Raw genomic sequence first — 22129 nt, 5'->3', positions numbered from 1 at the left:
GCTCGTTATCACAATTGTATGTGCAATTTACATTCTTGTCGGCTTTTTTTTTATTAAGATTTGCTAGATACCTAATGTAGATATTTTGTACATTGTTCCAATATCACTCAAATGTTTAATGGACATCAGCTGCCCTGAGAATATGTAATAGCTCTATGCTATGGGCTGTGCCTGATGCTGCCATGTTTCACGCTCACTGCTTCAAGGGTGCAGACAGAGGTGTGGGCAGCCCAGGTACCCATCATTTGCACTGAGAGAGAGAGGGTGGATGAGGCAGGCTGCCTGTTATATAGAGTTTAGTGGCATAGAGTCCAGCCACATAACAGGGACTGTGAAAGCTGCCTTCATGCAGGTTTGAGGCTCTCTCTCATTCCTGACCTGCACCAGCCTCTGCTATGCCAATTCAGAGGTCACCCATACAGCTCTACCAATGCTCCTCGCCTGCCCCTACTCTTCCAGTCCTGCACCTCTCCTAAGCAGAGATCACCAAATTCACTTTCACTTGGACCACAAGACAGGATTTGAACTGAGCTCTCAAGACTCTAAAGGCTAATGCCCCAAAACTGCACAAATGTCCACAGTAATTACAATCTCTAACTGAGCTGGCAGCTCATAAAGTTGCCTATCTAGTGTAGAATTAAGCTGAAACTCCATTCTCTGACCTCACTTCCTGACTAGATCCGGTCTCTCCATTTCTTACTGTGACACTGAGCATTTGAGTACCTACAGCCATAAATTTTATTTATCCCCTCTATCCTTGTATGTTCCTCGATCTGCACGGAGAGCTGTGTCTGAGCCAGAGGTTTTTAAAGCTGCATTTGGTAGAGACATGTGGCGTCCCAGGGCTGGAAGAGCCAGGGGTGCTGTCGGTCAAGATTGAGGTGCATAGGCACAACTGTGTTGGAGCCTAGGACCTCCATTCCTGCCCCCTTCCAGCCCTGGGACGCCACACGTCTCTACCAAAGCACCTAGATCCTGGCTGCAGTCCTGCCCATGCACAGCAGTCCTGAATTTAAACATGCATATACTCCCAGCTGGGATGCAGCTGCGATTGCCAGCGATGCCAAGCTTTGGGTCAGAAAATGTATTATGTTTAGCACTGACTCTGCAGAGCACTTTATGTCTTCAAAGTGCTTTACAAACATTAACTAGTATGAACACATTAATTAACACTAATGTGTAAATTTGGGTAAGACAAACATCCACAAACTACACGACAACCTAAGCCAGACAAACCCAGGTCTCCAGGGACTAAAGAGTGCATCAACTGGCTATGTCCAATTTCCTCTCTAATAAACACTGCTCAGTGCCAATCTGCATCTAGGGGAATATTCATAACTACGCAGGACTCTAGGGTATTTTCTGTACAAAAGCGCCTTCATGTTCTTGGCTGTTTTTAAAAAAACAGCAACAGTGAAACTGAAGCTAGGGTTTGCCAGGTTTTAAATGTACGTGGGTTGTTCACTTCAGTATTCTATAGCTGTTATGTTGCTTAAAGGGATATTACCAACTTGAAATTCAGTCCATTAAAACCTATTTTTAAGAAAGTCTGGTACTACCCTGGAGAAAGAGCCACAGAAACAACATGAAACACTAATTATGTACGGGAACCTGAAAAAGAGTGACAGCGATAGCTGAATGACAGCAAAGTGCTGTCAAATACAAAGCCAAACGTTACTGGCAAAGTTTTAAAAAACTACCCCTCTTTCTATTCTCTGAGTTACAAGGGTCTCTAGGGCTCTTGCAACAATAGGAATGAAAAAGCTCAACAGGGGACTGCAGCCCCCCACATTTTTTAACTCAAGATTTAAAAAAAATTATTTGTAAATTTGGGCCAAATGTTCACAGGGTGCAATCTCCTGTAAGATGCACCCACATCATTTGTGACACCCCATTATTACATCTGCATTGTAGCAGCAAGAGATCCCAGTCAGGAATCAGGGCCTGTTGTGCTAGGCAGAGTACAGACATATGGGCCTGATTCTCACTTACGCTAAGGAAGCCTCTGTACACTACTGTGGCAGTGTGAAGAGCCTTAAAGAGGGTGTACTTAGAATTCCCCCTCTCCCCTTTAAGGCTCCTGCATGCTGCCAGAGTAGTGTCAAGGAGCCTTAGTGCAAACAAGAATCAGGCCCAGAATGAAAAGGCAAAGAGCCCCAAAGAGCTTAGAGTCTACCTTGTACCTCCAGGCTTATGTGTGTAATCCAGCACCCACGGGGCTTGTGCTTTCAGGTATGCGTACGCCAGGCATAAAAGTGCCAGGGCAAATTTTACTCAGCCAATTTAGAAAATGCAACCTTCTAAGTCAAATGCAGTTGGGCCCCCCCACCCGAGCAACTTTAGGAGTTCAGAGCCTACAACTGAGGACAGTGCAATGAACAGAAGCATACTGAAACTGCCTGCGTCATACCTGTCTCAGGAGAGACTTCAGTGTGGAGCAAGCACCAGAGAGAAAATACTTTAGGAGCATGAGGAAATACAGAAGCCCAGAATAAATCCCTGAGCCAAGCCCATAAGTACAGACAGCTGAGCAGCAGAGACCCACAGTAAGTGACCGACTCCAAGGCAGCTCAGCTCTTTGATGAAAGCTGGACACTAGTGGTGATAATAGAGAAAGGAGGAGAGAGAATTTGACCAGGAAAGCACAAGGAGACAAAGTAACTACTTGCCCAAGGCTAGCCAGTTATGCTTGAGGAAGGGGAACACAGCATTTCCCTGGCCTCTGAACCTTTGCTCTAATCACTAGAAAACCACTGAAGAAGCCCACAGCCCAAGCATACTCTACATATAAACCAAAACAATTAAATCTACGAAACCCAAGCACCAGGTTTTACATGCCCTGTAGCAAGACAGAAAAAAGGCCATTGTATATTTATTCATTCTTTGACAACATCCTCTCCCAGCCAAAAGTGCCTGAGGGCTCATACACATATGTACAAGGTTAGCAAGTATCTTCAACGCAGAGACTTATAAGGTATCTCCATACATGACCTACTGCCTCCTATTTCCCAGCAGTGCAGCTCAAATGCATCCTGAGTGACAGACATGGCACACCGCTGTGGCTGCTTGTAAGACCCACATGGAGCGAGCTGCAGAGGCCTCTGCTCAGGAAGTACTCCGGTCTCTTCCACACACAGGGCACTTGGTGCCACTAGCACCATCACTCAGGCCCTGCAGAAACCACAATGGAAGGATGTGAGGCCTCACATCTCTCTGCAGCCTCAGAGCACACCAAGCAGCTTACAAAGTTTTAAAGCAAACAGGGCTGGGCTTCTGCCAAGCATACATACAAGAAGAAAGGAAAACGTACGACATAATCTGCATGAAAGTGCACAAAGCCCTAAATCGTGTTAGCGTTATTAGAAGGCTGGTTACACTGCTCTGCAAATGGGCCCAATACAGTTCTCATAGACTTGTTACAAACATCTGATTGTCCCTGATTAGATTAGACAATAAACTCCCATCCTGGTGTGTGCGCATTGTTCAACTCCCTCTCTGCAATCTGTAAATTAGAATTCCAGACTTGAGAGATTGGATTCAAATTGGATTACTGGATCAGGTCCAGCTCAGGAACAGTGAGGCAAGGGTGGAGGGAGGAAGGAAGACGAAGAGAAGGGGAGGTGGGGAAGAGACAGAGACATGCACACATACAGCCCAAAAAAATAAATTAATTAAATAAATGAAGCAAGTCAGCCAAGATTTGATTAGGAGTGAATTAAAAATATAATTAAAACAAAAACTACTAACCAGCAATTAGGAAACAAGTGGGAGAAGGGACAAATTATCACTATTAATTAACAAAGCAAGGAGATTATACCTTTAAATGTTTCCAGTTTAGGCAGTGTGGTATTCCCCCCACCCCCCACCTTCTTCTCTTTAAATGCAAGTGCTGAGCAGAGAAAGCTAATTTCCATCTTTATTGCTGGGTGGGTTTCTGCTCTGTTGTGACTGGGCACAGTATGATGTGTGCGTGCTGTATCAGTTGCCCCTCCCTAGCTCCCAGCTAAACACAGGCAGTGTCTGAAGGAAATACTTCCCCACAAAGGTCACCTGCCATCTGAAATAGGGAAAGACAAGCAGATAGTGGGACCTAGTGGACAGGGCACTGGGCTGGGACCCAGGAGATCTGGGTGCAGGAGTCTGTCCTCTTCCTGCCCTGCCTGAAGGTCTCATGCTGTGTAGAACCCATGGGCCATGTCCGGGTAAGGAGGAGGAACCCTACAGGTGTGCATGCGTAGCACACACTGCTGGAGTCCTGGGAGCTCAACAGTCTGGTGGGCTGTGGTTCAGTATAGTCTTTATTTCAGCTCAATGACCCCTTCCTGCTGACACTTCCTCTGCAGTTGAAGCAGCAATGGCTCCAGTACCTTCTCTCTGCTAGTGCCAGCTCCTAGGCTCGTCACAAGGAGGCCAGCTGTAGCTACCAATGCAAGTTTGCTCCACTGACCTGTGTGGGTAGCCTAACAGTGGGGCCACCGCCCAGATGGGGAAAAAAAAGGTTACTCACTTTCTCGTAACTGTTGTTCTTCGAGATGTGTTGTTCATGTCCATTCCAGGCAGGTGTGTGCGCGCTGCGTGCATGCCAGCCGGAAGATTTTTCCCCTAGTAGCATCTGTAAGGCCGGCCTGGGCACCCCCTGGAGTGGCACCTTCATGGCGCCCAATATCGGGCCCTGCCGATCCCCCACCCCCTCAGTTCCTTCTTGCCGACTATTCCGACAGAGGGGTAGGAGGGTGGGTATTGGAATGGACATGAACACCACATCTCGAAGAAAAACAGGTACGAGAAAGTGAGTAACCGTTTTTTCTTCGAGTGATTGTTCATGTCCATTCCAAGCAGGTGATTCACAAGCTAGAGCTCAGGAGGTGGGGTCGGAGTTATCCACAGAAAAGAGCACAGCTCGCCCAAAAGCCGCATCGTCCCTTGACTGTTGTGTAATTGCACAGTGTGATGTAAATGTATGTATCGAGGACCACGTAGCTGCCCTGCAAATTTCCTCAATAGGGACTTGTGCCAGGAACGCTGCAGGAGGCGGCCTGGGCCCTGGTAGAGTCAGCGGTTACCTGCGGAGCGGGCTCCTTTGCCAGGGTATAGCACTCCCTAATGCAGGACATTATCCATGACGATATGCGTTGAGAGGATACCGGGAGGCCCTTCATTCTGTCCGCCTTGGCTTCAAAGAGTTGGACGGACTTCCGGAACGACTTCGTTCTCTCTATGTAGAAGGCTAAGGCCCTACGCACGTCCAGTGCGTGCAGCCTGCGCTCCCTATCAGAGGAGTGTGGCTTGGGATAAAACACTGGGAGGAAGATGTCCTGGGTCATGTGAAAATGGGAGATGACCTTCGGGAGAAAAGCCAGATGAGGCCTGAGCTGGACCTTATCCTTATGAAAAGCTGTGTAAGGGGGCTCAGGCATGAGGGCCCTGAGCTCCGAAACCCGTCGAGCCAAGGTAATTGCCACGAGGAACGCAACCTTGAATGAGAGATATAACATGGAGCAGGTGGCCAGAGGTTCAAATGGCGTGCCTGTAAGCCTGGAGAGGACTAAATTGAGGTCCCAGGCAGGGACAGGCTGACTTGTGTGTGGAAAGAGCCTGTCCAAACCCTTGAGAAAACGACTGACCAGAGGGCTTGCAAAGACCATCTGAGCCTGGATGGAAGGCGGAGATAGCGGCCAAGTGGACCCTTATTGAATAATAGAATCATAGAATCATAGAATATCAGGGTTGGAAGGGACCCCAGAAGGTCATCTAGTCCAACCCCCTGCTCGAAGCAGGACCAATTCCCAGTTAAATCATCCCAGCCAGGGCTTTGTCAAGCCTGACCTTAAAAACCTCTAAGGAAGGAGATTCTACCACCTCCCTAGGTAACGCATTCCAGTGTTTCACCACCCTCTTAGTGAAAAAGTTTTTCCTAATATCCAATCTAAACCTCCCCCATTGCAACTTGAGACCATCACTCCTCGTTCTGTCATCTGCTACCATTGAGAACAGTCTAGAGCCATCCTCTTTGGAACCCCCTTTCAGGTAGTTGAAAGCAGCTATCAAATCCCCCCTCATTCTTCTCTTCTGCAGACTAAACAATCCCAGCTCCCTCAGCCTCTCTTCATAAGTCATGTGCTCTAGACCCCTAATCATTTTTGTTGCCCTTCGCTGGACTCTCTCCAATTTATCCACATCCTTCTTGTAGTGTGGGGCCCAAAACTGGACACAGTACTCCAGATGAGGCCTCACCAGTGTCGAATAGAGCAGAACGATCACGTCCCTCGATCTGCTCGCTATGCCCCTACTTATACATCCCAAAATCCCATTGGCCTTCTTGGCAACAAGGGCACACTGTTGACTCATATCCAGCTTCTCGTCCACTGTCACCCCTAGGTCCTTTTCCGCAGAACTGCTGCCTAGCCATTCGGTCCCTAGTCTGTAGCGGTGCATTGGATTCTTCCATCCTAAGTGCAGGACCCTGCACTTATCCTTATTGAACCTCATCAGATTTCTTTTGGCCCAATCCTCCAATTTGTCTAGGTCCTTCTGTATCCTATCCCTCCCCTCCAGCGTATCTACCACTCCTCCCAGTTTAGTATCATCCGCAAATTTGCTGAGAGTGCAATCCACACCATCCTCCAGATCATTTATGAAGATATTGAACAAAACCGGCCCCAGGACCGACCCCTGGGGCACTCCACTTGACACCGGCTGCCAACTAGACATGGAGCCATTGATCACATTGATGATCAGGACAAGTCTTGATGCTTTAGGTGAAGGAGGTAGTCCAGTATAAACGGTATGGAGGTGAGGAGCAGTGACTGACTATGTTGCTCTGCCCAGATGGAAAACCTTTTCCACTTGGCCAGGTAAGTAGCCCTGGTGGAGGGCTTTCTACTACCCAGGAGGACTTGTCTGACCTGGTCCAAACAAGACAGCTCTGTGGCACTTAGCCATGGAGCATCCAGGCCGTAAGGTGGAGCGACTCCAGATTCGGGTGCTGGAGTCGGCCCTGATCCTGCGTGATCAGGTCAGGGACCAGCGGTAAGGTGAGTGGGGCCGCTATGGACATTTCCAGGAGCGAGGTGAACCAGTGCTGACGCGGCCACGCCGGCGCTATTAGCATGACTCGGGCCCAGTCCCTGCGGATCTTGAGGAGCACCCTATGGACTAGGGGGATGGGTGGGAAAGCATATAGCAAGCAGACCTCCCATGAAAGAAGGAAGGCGTCCCCGATGGACCCTGAGCCATGGTTTCTGAGGGAACAAAATGTCTGACATTTCCTGTTGCCCAGTGTGGCGAACAGGTCTATCTGGCAAGAGCCCCAGAACCGGAAGATTGAGCTCACCAAGTCTGGCCGAAGGGACCACTTGTGGCCATTGAAGGTCCGGCTGAGGCTGTCGGCCAGTGTGTTTCGCACCCCTGGGAGGTATGAAGCCTGCAGGTGGATCGAGTGCTTTATGCAGAAATCCCACAGTGCAAGGACTTCTCGGCACAGGGGAGAGGAGCGTGCACTCCCCTGTTTGTTGATATAAAACATCGCCAAGGTGTTGTCCGTGAGGATTGAAACACATGTGCCCGTTATGTGTGTTTTGAAAACGTAGCAGGCCAGACACACTGCCCTCAGCTCTTTGACATTGATATGAAGAGTGACGTCCACCGGAGACAAGAGGCCTTGGGTCTTGAGGTCCCCTAGGTGAGCCCTCCCAATCCAGATCCGAGGCGTCTGACACCAAGGTGAGCGAGGGCTGGCAAAAGGCACCCCTGCGCAAACCATTCAAGGGTCAAGCCAGTACCAGGTGGGGCAGGGTTACGACCCTGTCCAACGCATCTCTGGCTGGTCGGTACACCGACGCCAACCAAGACTGGAGTGGGTGCAGCCTTAGCCTAGCATGCTGCACCACGTATGTGCAGGAGGCCATGTGTCCCAGCAGCTTTAGACAGTTTCTTGCCGACGTCGTGGGGAACCGTCTGAGGCTCTGTATGATGTCCTTAAGTGAGCGAAACCTGGCCTCCAGGAGGTATGCCCTGGCTTGGGTAGAGTCCAGGACCGCGCCTATGCACTGGGGACAGAGTAGATTTCTCCTCGCTCAGGAGGAGACCTAAGTCGAGGAAGGTCCTCCTTATAAACTCGACCTGAGCCTCCACCTGGTCTCTCGAGCGACCTTTGATCAGCCAGTCGTCGAAGTATGGAAAAACCTGTAACTGGCGCCTGCGCAGGAAAGCCACGACGACGGCCATGCATTTTGTGAATATTCGGGGGGCAGTCGACTGTCCGAACGGGAGGACGGCAAACTGGTAGTGGCCTCTGTTCACGACGAATCTGAGGTAGTGTCTGTGATGTGGGACTATTGTGATATGAAAATACGCGTCCTTCAAGTCCAGGGTGGCGTACCAGTCTCCTGGATCCAGTGAGGGGATAATGGAGGTTAGTGAGACCATGCGAAACTTGAGTTTCTTTATGTACTTGTTGAGCTGTCGCAGGTCCACTATGGGTCTGAGGCCCCTCTTGGCCTTCAGTATAAGGAAATACCGGGAGTAGAAACCCTTGCCCCTTAGCTCCTGAGGAGCCTCCTCCACTACCCCTACCGAGAGGAGGGACTGCGCCTCTTGAATTAGAAGCTGCTCGTGAGAGGGATCCCTGAAGAGGGTCCGGGAAGGGGGTTGGGGGGGGATACAGAATTGGATGGAATATCCCTTCTCTACCGTGCAGAGCACCCATTGGTCTGAAGTAATTCGAGATCAGGCACAGTAAAAAGGGGATAGACGGGACAAGAAAGTAAGATGGGAAGGATCCAAAGGTCATACTGGCAGGCCGTCCTCAACCGTACCCTCAAAAGGGTGGCCTAGAGCCCGGTGGGACCCTGGGCTGGCCCGAGCTTTGTCCAGAGGGAGGGCATTACCTCCTCTGAGTGCTCCTGTTCTGCCTACGCGGAGCGTCCTGGCGGTTTTGGGGTTGGTAAGAACAAGGGGCAGGTTGAGGCCTAAAATGTCTGCACTGGGTAGCAGGCGTGTGAAGCCCCAGCGAATGAAGGGTAGCCCTCAAGTCCTTCAAGCTGTGAAGTCTCTTATCCATCTTCTCGGAGAAGAGAGCTACACCCTCAAAGGGAAGGTCTTGAATGGTCTGCTGGATCTCGTGGGGAAGACCAGAGACCTGTAGCCAGGAGCCTCTCCTCATAACTACCCATGTGGCCAAATTGGGGGAGGCCGCATCCGCCACATCCAAGGCCGCTTGCAAAGATGCTCGGGAGACCAGTTTCTCCTCCTCCACAAGCGCAGACAACTCCCCCCCTCAAGCTTCTTGGGGCAGAAGTTCTGTAAACTTAGCCATAGATGAGCAGGTGTTATGCCCGTAGCGGCTTACTATGGCCTGCTGATTGGCTATACGAAGTTGCAGGCCTGCTGTCAAGTAGACCTTCCGGCCAAACAGGTGCAGCTTCTTGGCATCCCTGTTTTTAGGGGTGGATCCTTGAAACCCTTGACATTCTCTCTGATTGGCCGCGTCGACCACCAAAGAGTCCGGAGGAGGGTGGGTGTAAAGATGTTCATACCCTCTAGAGGGAACAAAGTAGCAGCGCTCGGATTTCTTGGCCGTAGGTGCCAGAGAAGCAGGAGTTTGCCACAAGTTCTTAGATGTTTCGGTTATCGACTTGATAAATGGCATTGCAACTCTGGAAGGGCCGGAGGGAGCCAGGATGTCTATGACAGGGTCTTAATCCTCTTCCACCTCCTCTGCCTGAATCCCCAGGCTTTGGGCGGCCCACCTCAAAAGCTGTTGAAGAACCTGGTTGTCCTCCAAAGCTGGGGCCATCAAAGTCCCCACGACCGCTTCATCGGGTGAGGACGAGGAAGAGAGAACAAGAGGTGGGCCCAGTTCATTGCCTTCGGCCCCCGCGGGGTCCCTCGGCACACAGTACTCGGGCTGTGGAGCTGATACTGATGAACTCTGCGCTGCAGCTGGTGCCGGGGCAGATAAATCCGGTGGGACCAAGACCGTCAGGGTCAGTAGGGACGAAGCTGAGGCTTGCACTGGTGCCATCACCTGGAGAGCTGGTGCCGGAGCTGGCTGAGGTATCGGTGCTGAAACCACATGAGTCGGTGAGGCCACTCCGCCCGAGGGCGGCGCTGTCATCAGCGGTGCCAGCGCTGACTGTGGCACAAACGACACCAAGAACACAGACACCGTTCTGGAGCGCGGACCATGGACTTGACCCTGGCTCTGAAGGTACGCCCAGGGTGTCCAGAAGGGCCATTGAGCAGGTGGTTGCCACTGTTGCTGCCACGGTACCGGGTATGGTTGGTGACTGCGCCGGGACCTGGACCTTCTGCTCCGCGATCTGCTAGATCGAGCTGAGTCTACCTCCGACTCCAAGGTCTCCGAATAAGATGACCACGGAAGAGCAGTCCCCTGGGTCGCCAACGAACAACAACTCGATTCCCAGGAGTGGTGCGCTTCCTGCGTCTGTGCAGGCGGTGCCGGAGATGGAGAATGACGGGCCATCATGGTTGGCTTACCCCTGGAGTGGAACAGGGGGCGTGTGGTCACTGAAGATTTGTCCCTCCTTTGGGGGGAGGATGGCACCGGGAGGCACATCAGGTCCATTGCCGCCTCGAACACCTCCAGCGTTGATGGTGGTTGTATGTCCACCAGATGGTCCGGGGACCGAGGAGGGTTTGGACTTGACTGGACCCCGGCCGGGGCAGGAGTCGACAAAACCCTGGGTGGAAACGAGGCAGAGGCGGTCTGTCCCAAGCCACTCGCGGACGGCGCTGGCCCCTTAGGCTTCAAGGGAGGTGATCGGTCCCTCTCCGGCCTCTTCTTCTTTACCGGCACCGGAGATGGAGAATGGTGCTGAACTGAACGCCCTATGGCCCAAGTAGTGGTGGTGCCGGTGGGCTTTAGAGTCCTTAGCCAGGCCCGTTTTGGCACTGTTGGCACCGGAGCGCTGCGCACCGAAGAGGACGTGCTCGGTGCAGGGTCGTTGGGTCCCTGGTCAGATTGCGGTCTCAGAGCCACCTCCATGAGCAAGAGTTTTAGTCTCTGCTCTCTGTCCTTAAGGGTTCTTGAGCGGAAACCCTTGCAAACACTTGTCCTTTTGGTGAGTCTCACCAAGGCACCACAGGCAAGACGAGTGAGGATCACTCTTGGGCATAAACTTTCCACAGGACTCACAGAGTTTAAACCCCAGAGACCTGGGCATACCCCCGAAGGGGAAACGAACTATCTAACAAACCACTACTAACTATATGAAAAGTACAACTATAGAGAATAACTGTTTACACTAAGAACAAAGACACTGCTAAGGCGCTTGCTGTCAGAGCAAGCAAAGTTCCAGCTAGCCATCACGGGCGGTAAGAAGGAACTGAGGGGATGGGGGGTCAGTGGGGCCCGATATTGGGCACCATGAAGGCGCCACTCCAGGGGGTGCCCAGGCAGACCCTACGGACGCTGCTAGGGGAAAAATCTTCCAGCTGTCTTGCACGCGGCGCGCGCACACCTGCTTGGAATGGACATGAACAATCACTCAAAGAAGAACTCAGACATGCCATTGGGAAGAGGGGGGAGAATACTTTTTGTGAGTACTAATTCACTGCGATACCCAGTCCTCCATATCACATGCCTCCAGAAGCCAGAGAGGAACAACGCTACAGGCAATTAGCATGGAGAGCAACAGGACAAAGAGAGAAGCAGCTCCTGACACAGCTCAGTGGCTTTCGCTGGAGGAGGAAGGGCAGTCCTGTTCCAAACTGCATTAGCCTAGCCCATTGTGCCCTAATACCACCCTCAGCACAAACATTGCTGTCACAAGTCAGATAGTTCACCACTGGAGAGATTTAACTGCTTGCAATGACAGTGCCATAAGACTTACTTGGGGGGGGGAGGGGGTGTGACCACTCTGAATGGAGCCGAGGAACACTTTGTTGCATGCTAATCTTTGCAAGTCTTCAGACAAGGGAAACCTTTCACTCTCCCTATCAGGGAGCTGAAGGATTGATAAAGACTCATTACCCAATACCTGTAATGGAAATCTCATGGCTATCAGAAAGAAAAGGAGTACTTGTGGCACCTTAGAGACTAACAAATGTATTTGTTAGTCTCTAAGATGCCACAAGTACTCCTTTTCTTTTTGCGAATACAGACTAACACGGCTGCTACTCTGAAACATGGCATCAGAGCTGTTAAAGGGATAAACCTGTCCAATTAAATCCCCTCTGCATGCATGATATATGCTAGACGCAGATTGAGCCCGAGACAACTCCCAGTGGAATAGAACCAGACAGTATACACCAGGGCTAAGAGCATCAGAGGATGAGCTGCCAACCCTACAAGCACCCTGACCAACCAGCTACATCCCTGGAAAGCCCCCTAATGTAAGGCTCTATAACAATGCACCACACTCCTACAGTGCCTTCCCTCCCAGGATTCAACACTTTATAAGCATTAATTGCACTACCATGCAAAGCAGATGAGTAATGATATGCTGATGGGGAGACTGAGGCACAAAAAGTTAAGTACGTTGCCCAATTTCTCCAAGTCTCTTGGGTGAAGCCAGGTCCCCAGATGCCTGGTCACATGCTGACACCATTAAGATGCTGTCCCCTTTCTCATGCACTGCACAGCCGGTGCTCTCAAGCACCATCTTTGGAACTGGAGCCAGGGGAGAAGGGAAACATATTCCCCAGTAATAGAAGCTCCTACAGCAACACTCCCAGGAAATCTCTTCAAGGAGACCTGCAACAGTGTTTAAAATAAAAGTACACCCCTAGAGCTTTGCTCCTGCTGCTTGTGTTTTGCCTTAGGGTGATGTGGAAGGCCACGCCTGATCTTCCCTGCCTTTGCTGGAGGACAATTCGGGGATCTTCTAGGATGTACACAGTGAGCTCTTGCATCTTAACTGAAGGGACAGGGATGTTGAATCTTTACCAAAGATGTCCTTTCACCAGAGCGTTCATCACCAGAGCTGGTGAGATGGAAAGTGAAAACAAGCATAGAATTGTGATGGGGGAGAAAGGAGAGAGAATAAGCTCACAGGAATTGGAAAGAGCACAGGACCCATTTAACTGGCTGCTCCTGGGCAGCGCCGACTACAAACACCTCACTCACGGGGCTACAGGAAACAACAAACAGATCTCCACCATAAGGCAGCTTAAACTTTTCTACTTTGCCACCAGAATTTGTGCAGACAGAGAAATACAGCCTCAACTGCCCACCCTTCAGGCCTGTGCAAAGACCCTGGGCAGGCAGTCCAACGGGTGGAGAGAGAAAGAGGCTGGCTTCAGCACTGAACTCCGCTCCCAGCGTCTTGCCCCCAGGGGTTCAGATCTAAGAACTATCAGGCAGAGTGACCCAGCTGAACCCAGCTGCCAGGCTGGATTGTGAAGAAACAGGCAATTGCTAAAGGAGCTGGGACCTGGACATCCTAGGGTCTGTTGCTTCTGGTCTCCATCTCCCATTCCCAGCATTCCAGGTTATCCATACTCCCTGATGTTGTTTATCTGTATCTTATTTTATTGTATCAGATAGACTCCTTTCAGAGAAGGAGAAAGAACACCAACACAGCCAGGACTGTTGAGGTAAGTCACAGTGTATAAATAACTCAGCATAGCCCACAGTAAGCAATGGGATGTACAGCTATCATGAGGCAAAGCAAATCATCTGTGGCTAAACCTCTGAAATGGGAACCAATCAGCAGTCGAATTAGCCTTCAGAGGTCTGCATGGGAAAAGCCCAAAATGAAACCCAGGAGTGAAGCTTTCCATCCCGCCCCTAACACCTAAGAATGTGGGGAAAATTCAGATCCAGATACTAACTCCACACACAGCTCCTATCCCTTGCTGATTACAAGAAAAAAAAGCAGTCATGGGACATTCATGGCCCTGAGGGGAGACAATGCCCTGTTTTACCACACTGAGTCCAGCGGAGCTAATCAGCAACAGTGATTTTTGCACTTGTGTTTGACTTTAGTTACAGAGACATGCTCCGAGAAACTGCTCAGCAAACAGAGAAAAGGACACTGGTGCCACAGCCCTGGGACCAGATTCTCATCTCCCCTACACTGGGATCAGCTGGGATAACACCATGGTATTCAGGGGGAGAGTGACATGGTGGGAATTGGGCTCATTGAGTTCCAGAAGCTCCCGCCCATGGAAAGCGCAGCCTCCCATGTTTCAGGGAGTGACTCTGGCAAAAGGATCATGTCTATTGCTGCAATTAAGAAATATTTCCCCTGTGCCACTTAACACCTCTGGAAAATGTCAGTGGCGTATCAGCTGTTTGCACTGATGCTTTCTGAAATCCGACATCAGCTCAAACCACAACCCCTGCTGCCCTCCTCCCTTTGCTGTGCTGCAGCTTGGCATTTACAGAGCTGGTTAGGAAGAGAGTCTGGGCTGAGTGGAGCACATCAGTGGCACACAGCCGCAGTGAGCAGGTGGAAGAAGCCATGAAAGTGGCATGCACAGCTTAACACGAAGCAATTACTACTCCGATCTGCACATCCAGGTAGCAAGCGAAAGCACATGCAGGAAATAGCAAACCTCTGCCTTAACTGTTGTGCTGGGTCCCTTCCTTCCCAGTCTGCCATGGTCATCAGCTCCTCCTGACCCCAGGGCACTTGCCGCCCTGGAGAGTGGCTAATCATGGGCATGGGAAGTAACACACAACAGGCCCAGAAGGGAGGAAGAAGAATCCAGCAGCAATACCACTGAAGGAGATTACACTTCCAAGAAGTAGAACCACCCAAATTTATCCACAGCCAATAATAAAAAAAAATCAGATCCATTTAGTCAAAGTTTATTTTTCTCCCAAACTCTTCTGCAGGCAGCGATTACACAGCAGCAGCACCATTATAATACAGTACATCTAGGCAGCATCTCCTGTACTTGTGCAATACACAAAGCAGCACGAGGATTTCAGAAAGAGCAACAATGCAGACGTGGGGAAGGGGGACCCAGCTTCCCCCTCCCCCCATCTCTCCTTCATCCTTCTATAAAATCTGCTGTCTCCGGGGTCCTCATCAATCAGGATTCCCTTGGAGCTCCCCGACTCACACAAGTCACCCCACTGACTTTAGCAGGGCTTCCTGTTTGAGTGGCAACAGCAAGATCCAGCCTTTGGCCCTGTGCATCAGAGGCCACTGCAGCTGCAGCCTGGAACACCCGAGCCTGTTTGCTGACACTGGATTCTTCACTGCCACCTCATCTGTGTGGAACTAGCGCTTTCTGCCCCACCCAGCGAGCGCCTGAACACAGCGGGTTGGTGTTCTCCAGAGATGGGCGGGGCGCAATAGAAACATGTTAACTCAGGTTAAAAAAACACCACCAGTGAATGGAGCAGGGAGGGAGGCAATGCCAGCCAGCCCTCTCCTTCCAGCCAGGCACTCACTGCCCTCCGCAGGCATTCAGAATGCCAGGCTCATGAAGATGGAGGCTACGTTGCTTTTTTCTTATTTCCAGCTCACCCTCCCTTCCTGGAGCCTGGGGAAGCAGGGAGCAGCAGAGCGATGGCCACGGAGCTCGGGAGCACAGTGCTGGCTTCTACAGTGACTCAGAACATATGAAGGGGGCATTTCTCTCCCTCTATGGTTCCAGCAAAGGGCGGTGTGGGGAGGGAGTAGTGCTGAGGTTTGGGTCGGGAGAGAGGAGAATATACAGGGGGTGCGGGCTGTGACTTTTGAACAATGGGGTGGGGGGACAGCAGCCATGGGAGGGCTTCTCATCACTGGAGGCCCTGTCTGCCTTTCCCTACCTGGGCCAGAGCAGACACGAAGGGGAGGACGTAGCAGTAGCGGCTAATGCTGGGGGGACTGGTAAGTAAACCCTGCAGAAGCTGTACTGGGGGCGGGCTGAGGCCTAACACTGAGCTCTGGTAACCTCACTAGAGCTGTACGTAAAGCCTCAGAACAAGCGCCCAAAGCACAATACATAATAAACAGGTCAGTTCCCTTGACAAATTCCCCGAAGGCACCCATGGCACAAGCCTTCCTGCAAGCGCACAGACGTGGGAAGGGACTTGAGTGACAAAAGGGGGGAAAAGAGGGGAGACCTGGAAAAAAAACAGCCACAGAAGAAGAGAATCCCAAGAAAAAAATAAGTTTGGTAAATGACTGACAAGAGACGCAGAGAAACTCTGGACTCAAGAGCTTGTCAAGCCATGAGCAAAGCAACTGTAATTCCCAACAGAAGGGTCAAAGGTGCAGTCGGGGCATAACTGGGATATTAACTCACCATCATTTGGCAGTTGCTGACACCTTGACCCTTTTGCAAAGGTTGGGGGGGGGGGGTCATATTTCCTGGGTAGAACCAGGGCAACTGTTGGTCCAGGCCAAAAAGCACCACAGAAGTTTGAATTTGATGCAGGAAAGCAATCAGAGCCATCCATATTTTTTCCCTACAACTGATCTGATGTGACACACTGGCTAAGTATGTTGTGTCCTCTAGTGTCAGTCAACTAGGATACAAGCCTACTACAGCTACTAGCAGAGTTACTCCATTAGCTCAAGGTAGAGGGCTGTGCTTTTGGGATTGAAGGCCAAGGATTCCATCCCTGCTGATGACACCAGGAAGCAAGCGGAATGGTGATTGTAGGGCCTAAGAAAGGATACAATAAGAGAGTTAACACAGGGCTGGGTTGGTGTGAAAGGGGCTTCCCCTGGACAACAGGCACTGGGGACAGAGGCAGCTCCATACTGATTTCATGCTTATGGCTGGGGAGCAGGGTAGGCCAGCAAGAAGTCTCCTGGTATCTGGCGGAGTGCACTAACCCCACAGGCCTCGTGGAAACAAGAAAGGAGTGTTGCAGAGAGATCCTGTTAGGAATTTTTCCTGTCTCATGAGGAAACAGACAGAATGGTCCAGTGTAGACAGGAAGAGCAGTAGCTAAGTCCCAGCCTTGCAGCTCTGCTTTACTGAGAGAAGCAATCACTCTCCTTCCCCCACATTACTCTGAAATGCACATGGGAAATAAGAATGCCTGTGATCGCCACACCCCTGCTGCAGCCATAAGGCTGTGTCAAGCCACTGCCACCAAAAGTCAGCACCGAGTGTGGTTTCTTGTGTTTAATTTTTGTTTCTATAGGGGAAGCAGGGGGGACTGTAAATATTATTAATAAACACTCTGGACACAGCTTAACTTCCTTTAATCAGGATGCATTAATGTTTTGCTTTGAAATTGGGAACAGCAGGCTCTTTGATGAATAGGCTGAATCATCGTCTAATTTGAATGTGACTCCTATGCAGTGCCTGTGCAGCGTGCTGAAAGGCTAGCTAGTATCTTCCTCCAGAAACCCTGCTCACTGAGAGACGTCCTACACCTCCTACAGCAACAATACAAAGTAGGGAGGGGACTACTTTTCCAGCGGTGGAAGCATACAGGTGCCACAAAAATTGTGCTACATAAGGCCTGATGCCCCCTCCCACTCTCACTGATACACGTCAGTCACACTTGACTCAGCTGCTGAAAAAAAACATGTAAGGAAAATCATCATTGCTCCCATGAGTCACGGGGGGGGAAGAGAAATGTCTCGGAGAGATGATTCAACTGGAAGGAGAGCGGAGGCAGAAGAAAACATAGGTTGGAGAGGAGGAAAAACTTCCTGGTAGGGAGAAGCTGTGTAAGGTTTTGTCTACACTAGCACTTTTGTCAGCAAAATTTTTGTCCATCGGGGGTGCGGACAACGCTATGTCCATGGGAGACCTTACAGTGGCACAGCTGTAGTGGTACAACTGCGTCACTGTAAGGTCTGTAGTGTAGAGACAGCCTTAGGCTGTGGCAGATGCTCCCAAAGGAAGTGGAGGGAGAGCTTTGGCTTAGATCCTGGCCCCTTTGGCACTGTACAGTCCCTCTCCCTGCCAGTGCAGGACTGAAGGAGCCAAAAAGGTTTCCCCCATCCCTAGATTCTATTGCCTATCACCAATCTGGGAGGAGAGACCAGGAGCACCTACTAAAATGTTATAATTGAGGTGTATGGACATTCAAACCGGCTTGATGAGAGATGAACCACCCAGGGTCTCATTCTGAAAATGCATGCTTCATAAGACTCTCTCAGCCCTGGATAAATACGAGTCACCTCACCATGCTGGGCTACTGAATTGGGGGCTCTTATCACAGACTGGCCAACGCCAGAGATAGAATCAAGCTGAAAGACAACTGAGATTAAGTCCATCTGGCACCACATGGGCCGCATCTAGCCTGACCTGAGCAACAGGAGATGCACAGCCGCCTTTCAGAACTGCCTGTGAACCAGAACAGGGGACAGGAAGGAGGCAGTGACTGACCCCACAGATATATTTACACTGTGCTGTAAAGCTCCCAGCACCATTCCCCGTTATAAGCAATTCCCCGGGGAGTTCTATCCTATTCTACTCTTATTCCATGCTCATCACAGTAGGATCTGAGCATCTTCCACCAGTGCATTAGGCATCAGGACTAACACTGTCACAGGCTTAGAAATAGGCCTTGCACTTTGAGCAGAAGTGAGGATTGGGATGGAGCAAGAAATGTGTCATTAGACAGATGGAGGTGGAAAGACTGGGATACTTCATGTGTCACGGCACAAAAGCAAATAAATTTAAAAAAAAAAAAACAATTTGGGGTGGTCCTTAGTTGCTGTAGGAGTTCATTCCACAGTCTGGGACCGGCCCCCAAGAAAGCTCTGTCTCTTGTTCTCTTATTAAGGCACAGAGACTTTGTATTTAACATTACATAACACAGCAATGAAAGCCTGCTCCAAACAGCTACAGCGTGGTCTTTCCCTGCAGTCCAGCCCCCCTCCTACCAAGATGAAGGGTGACCTTTGATCTCTCCATCTGCACCCGCACATCCTTACACGACACCTCATCCATCGCCCCTGGTTAACTCAGTTGCATGCCCGGTTAGGCCAGTGTTGCCACTTGAACTGTGCTCCCAGGTGCAGAACTTCACCACACATAAAGTTTCATAAAATCAAGCACTCCAGAGGAAGCGACAGTTCCAGTAAATGAAACAGCTTTATGGCAGCGTGATCAGGTTATCTTGCTCCAGCACTAATGAAATGAGCTCACTCAAAGAGAAAATGACACAAAATGGGAAGTGAGATTGGAAACTTACACAGATGCCCAAGGGGACAACTCACGTGCTTATATCACAGGCTATGCGCACTGTCCATCCGGGCCATCGGACACAGGCATGCAAGCATTTCAGGTTGCAGCCTCTTAAAGAGCCAAAGCTATCTCTCGGTAACACTTTTTGTAAGTTGTGCTAAGGAACTGAGGTACTTTCCCCCGTTCAGTAGCTGGGGAGAATACACTGGCAAGGTTCAGAAGCCAACGTCTAACTATAGCAGCACATGTAGCAGTTATCCCGAGACTAAGGATGACACTTTACTTGAAAAGTCCCCTATGCTGGAGAGTTGCTGAAATTTACCAACCCATGTGCCTTCCACACCCTTTCAGAAATATTCACGTTAAGATATGCAAACCCTAAGAGATGCAGTGCCTAGGAGAGAGCACGTCACCGTGTTCTGCTGGCAAGGTCACACCATTCCGCCAGGATCATCCCTTCCCGCAGACCCCAAACACATCACAAGAGACCAATGAACCAGGCAGGCCCCTTACCTTTAAAGCCCGGACTTTCTTAGCCAACAGGCTCTCAATGTCTCCTGACACTTTCTCCACTAATTTCTTGGGGACATTCTCCTTGACCTCGAACAGGTTCCTGTTGTCATTGTAGATCTAGTAAGGGGAATAAAAAGAAGAGAGACGGTCACCATTACATAAAGACATGAGAAACACAGATACCCCAGCCCTACAGTGCCAAGGGATTGTACTGCATGGGTAAGATAGGGGCTGTGGGATTTGGAAGTTGGGAGGCTTAGCACGCAAGGAAAGTGTGCACAAGGGTATGGTCTGAAGCTCATCCCTCTGGGCTTTCTAGCTTCCTCTCTTCTCCAGCAGAGACATCAAGGGCCTCTCCTTCCCCAAGGCCTGAGACATCCCAGTGCAATGGCCACCCATCCCTCTGGTGACCCAAATGTGCAATGCAGTCAAGGCCTCCCCAATTTTTTCAGTGTCTAAATGATGTCCCCAGACCCCAGTCACAATCCACACTCCAGATCTTACTTGCCAGACCCGGCAACTGCAAGAAGAGCTCACTGCCATCCCCCAGGGCCAATAGTTCAATAGACACATGGGCTGACAGCAGATGGTACATAGCACCGCTGCCCAGTGCCAAATCAGCAGGGGGCAGAAGGGAGGTTAGCCAGCCGGATCAGACTGAAACGTAGGACTTCCCCAGTAAACTCAGCATTTGGCCTACCTGCGCTGGAGAAGGGAGAGAGAGAAGTTGCCCAGTGGTGAAGGCAAAAAAAGTCCTGATACAATTAGCTACTCATTTGGGTTTCTAAAGTTTGCAGCCTTAGTCCTGCAGCATGCTCTTTCACATGGATGGAAACCACCCTACCTAAGCACATTCAGCCCTGAGGAAACCCCACTGCATTTCCAGTGGAGCCACTCTGGGGATTGATCTGTCCCACCAGCGAGAAGCTGATGCTAAAACAATCAGTGAAATTGTTAATAACCACACTGACATGGTCAGCATTAGGCTTCAGAGTTAACAACTCCCATTCATCTCCACAATGAGGGGAGGAGGCTTTAAATTATGCAGGAAACATGGGAGATCCCAGCAATCCGTAGGGTGACTAACTCCACTACAGCAGGAGGAAGTTCCATGAATGACAATTTCCAGTACCACTGATAACAGGGTACTGACTTTCATTTCTACCAAAGTACCTACCCCCTGGCCTCTGCCCAAGCCAGATAAAAAAATGCTCCCACTTTGTGACCTCCCCACATGGCCTAATGCCCTTTGTCCCCACATGGCACACCATACCTCTTCCCTCTCCTAATTAAGAGGCATCCTCCCACAAGCCTGTAAGCCCTAGGTCTCCCATCAGAGGCATGTTAAACCAGACAGCAGAAAATCACCCAAGTAAATCCGAATCCTTGGAGTTCACAGGCCACAAAGTCAGCATCATTGCTCAGATGCACTGCTGAGCCTCTCATTTCCCTTGCCCCATGTACAAGACTGCAGGCTCTTTGGGGTAGGCAATTCTGTCTTCATAGAATCATAGAATATCAGGGTTGGAAGGGACCTCAGAAGGTCATCTAGTCCAACCCCCTGCTCAAAGCAGGACCAATCCCCAATTAAATCATCCCAGCCAGGGCTTTGTCAAGCCTGACCGTAAAAACTTCTAAGGAAGGAGATTCCACCACCTTCCTAGGTAACGCATTCCAGTGTTTCACCACCCTCCTAGCGAAAAAGTTTTTCCTAATATCCAACCTAAACCTCCTCCACTGCAACTTGAGACCATTACTCCTTGTTCTGTCATCAGCTACCACTGAGAACAGTCTAGAGCCATCCTCTTTGGAACCCCCTTTCAGGTAGTTGAAAGCAGCTATCAAATCTCCCCTCATTCTTCTCTTCCGCAGACTAAACAATCCCACTTCCCTCAGCCTCTCCTCATAAGTCATGTGTTCCAGACCCCTAATCATTTTTGTTGCCTTCCGCTGGACTCTTTCCAACTTTTCCACATCCTTCTTGTAGTGTGGGGCCCAAAACTGGACACTGTACTCCAGATGAGGCCTCACCAATGTTGAATAGAGGGGAACGATCACGTCCCTCGATCTGCTGGCAATGCCCCTACATATACATCCCAAAATGCCATTGGTCTTTTTGGCAACAAGGGCACACTGTTGACTCGTATCCAGCTTCTCGTCCACTGTAACGCCTAGGTCCTTTTCTGCAGAACTGCTGCCGAGCCATTCGGTCCCTAGTCTGTAGCGGTGCATGGGATTCTTCTGTCCAAAGTGCAGGACTCTGCACTTGTCCTTGGTGAACCTCATCAGATTTCTTTTGGCCCAATCCTCCAATTTGTCTAGGTCACTCTGTATCCTATCCCTACCCTCCAGTGTATCTACCTCTCCTCCCAGTTTAGTGTCATCTGGAAACTTGCTGAGGGTGCAATCCACACCATCCTCCAGATCATTTATGAAGATATTGAACAAAATCTGCCCCAGGACCGACCCTTGGGGCACTCCGCTTGATACCGGCTGCCAACTAGACATGGAGCCATTGATCGCTACCCGTTGAGCCCGACAATCTAGCCAA

General features: G+C 50.4%; 1 protein-coding gene across 2 annotated transcripts in view; it reads right to left on the bottom strand.

Annotated features, from left to right (window-relative positions):
• Window positions 1-22129, bottom strand: part of CACNA2D2 (calcium voltage-gated channel auxiliary subunit alpha2delta 2) — a 598846-nt gene that overhangs the window by 452963 nt on the left and 123754 nt on the right. For both annotated transcript variants that reach the window (XM_074958327.1, XM_074958328.1), the window contains exon 3: window positions 19579-19695. In XM_074958327.1, coding sequence (XP_074814428.1) covers window positions 19579-19695 — 117 coding nt within the window. The remainder of the gene's footprint in view (window positions 1-19578; window positions 19696-22129) is intronic.

Source organism: Natator depressus, chromosome 7, assembly GCF_965152275.1.
Source record: "Natator depressus isolate rNatDep1 chromosome 7, rNatDep2.hap1, whole genome shotgun sequence".
Taxonomy (NCBI): domain Eukaryota; kingdom Metazoa; phylum Chordata; order Testudines; family Cheloniidae; genus Natator; species Natator depressus.
Note: the sequence above shows the minus strand (reverse complement) of the source record. Positions and strands in the feature narration are given on the sequence as shown.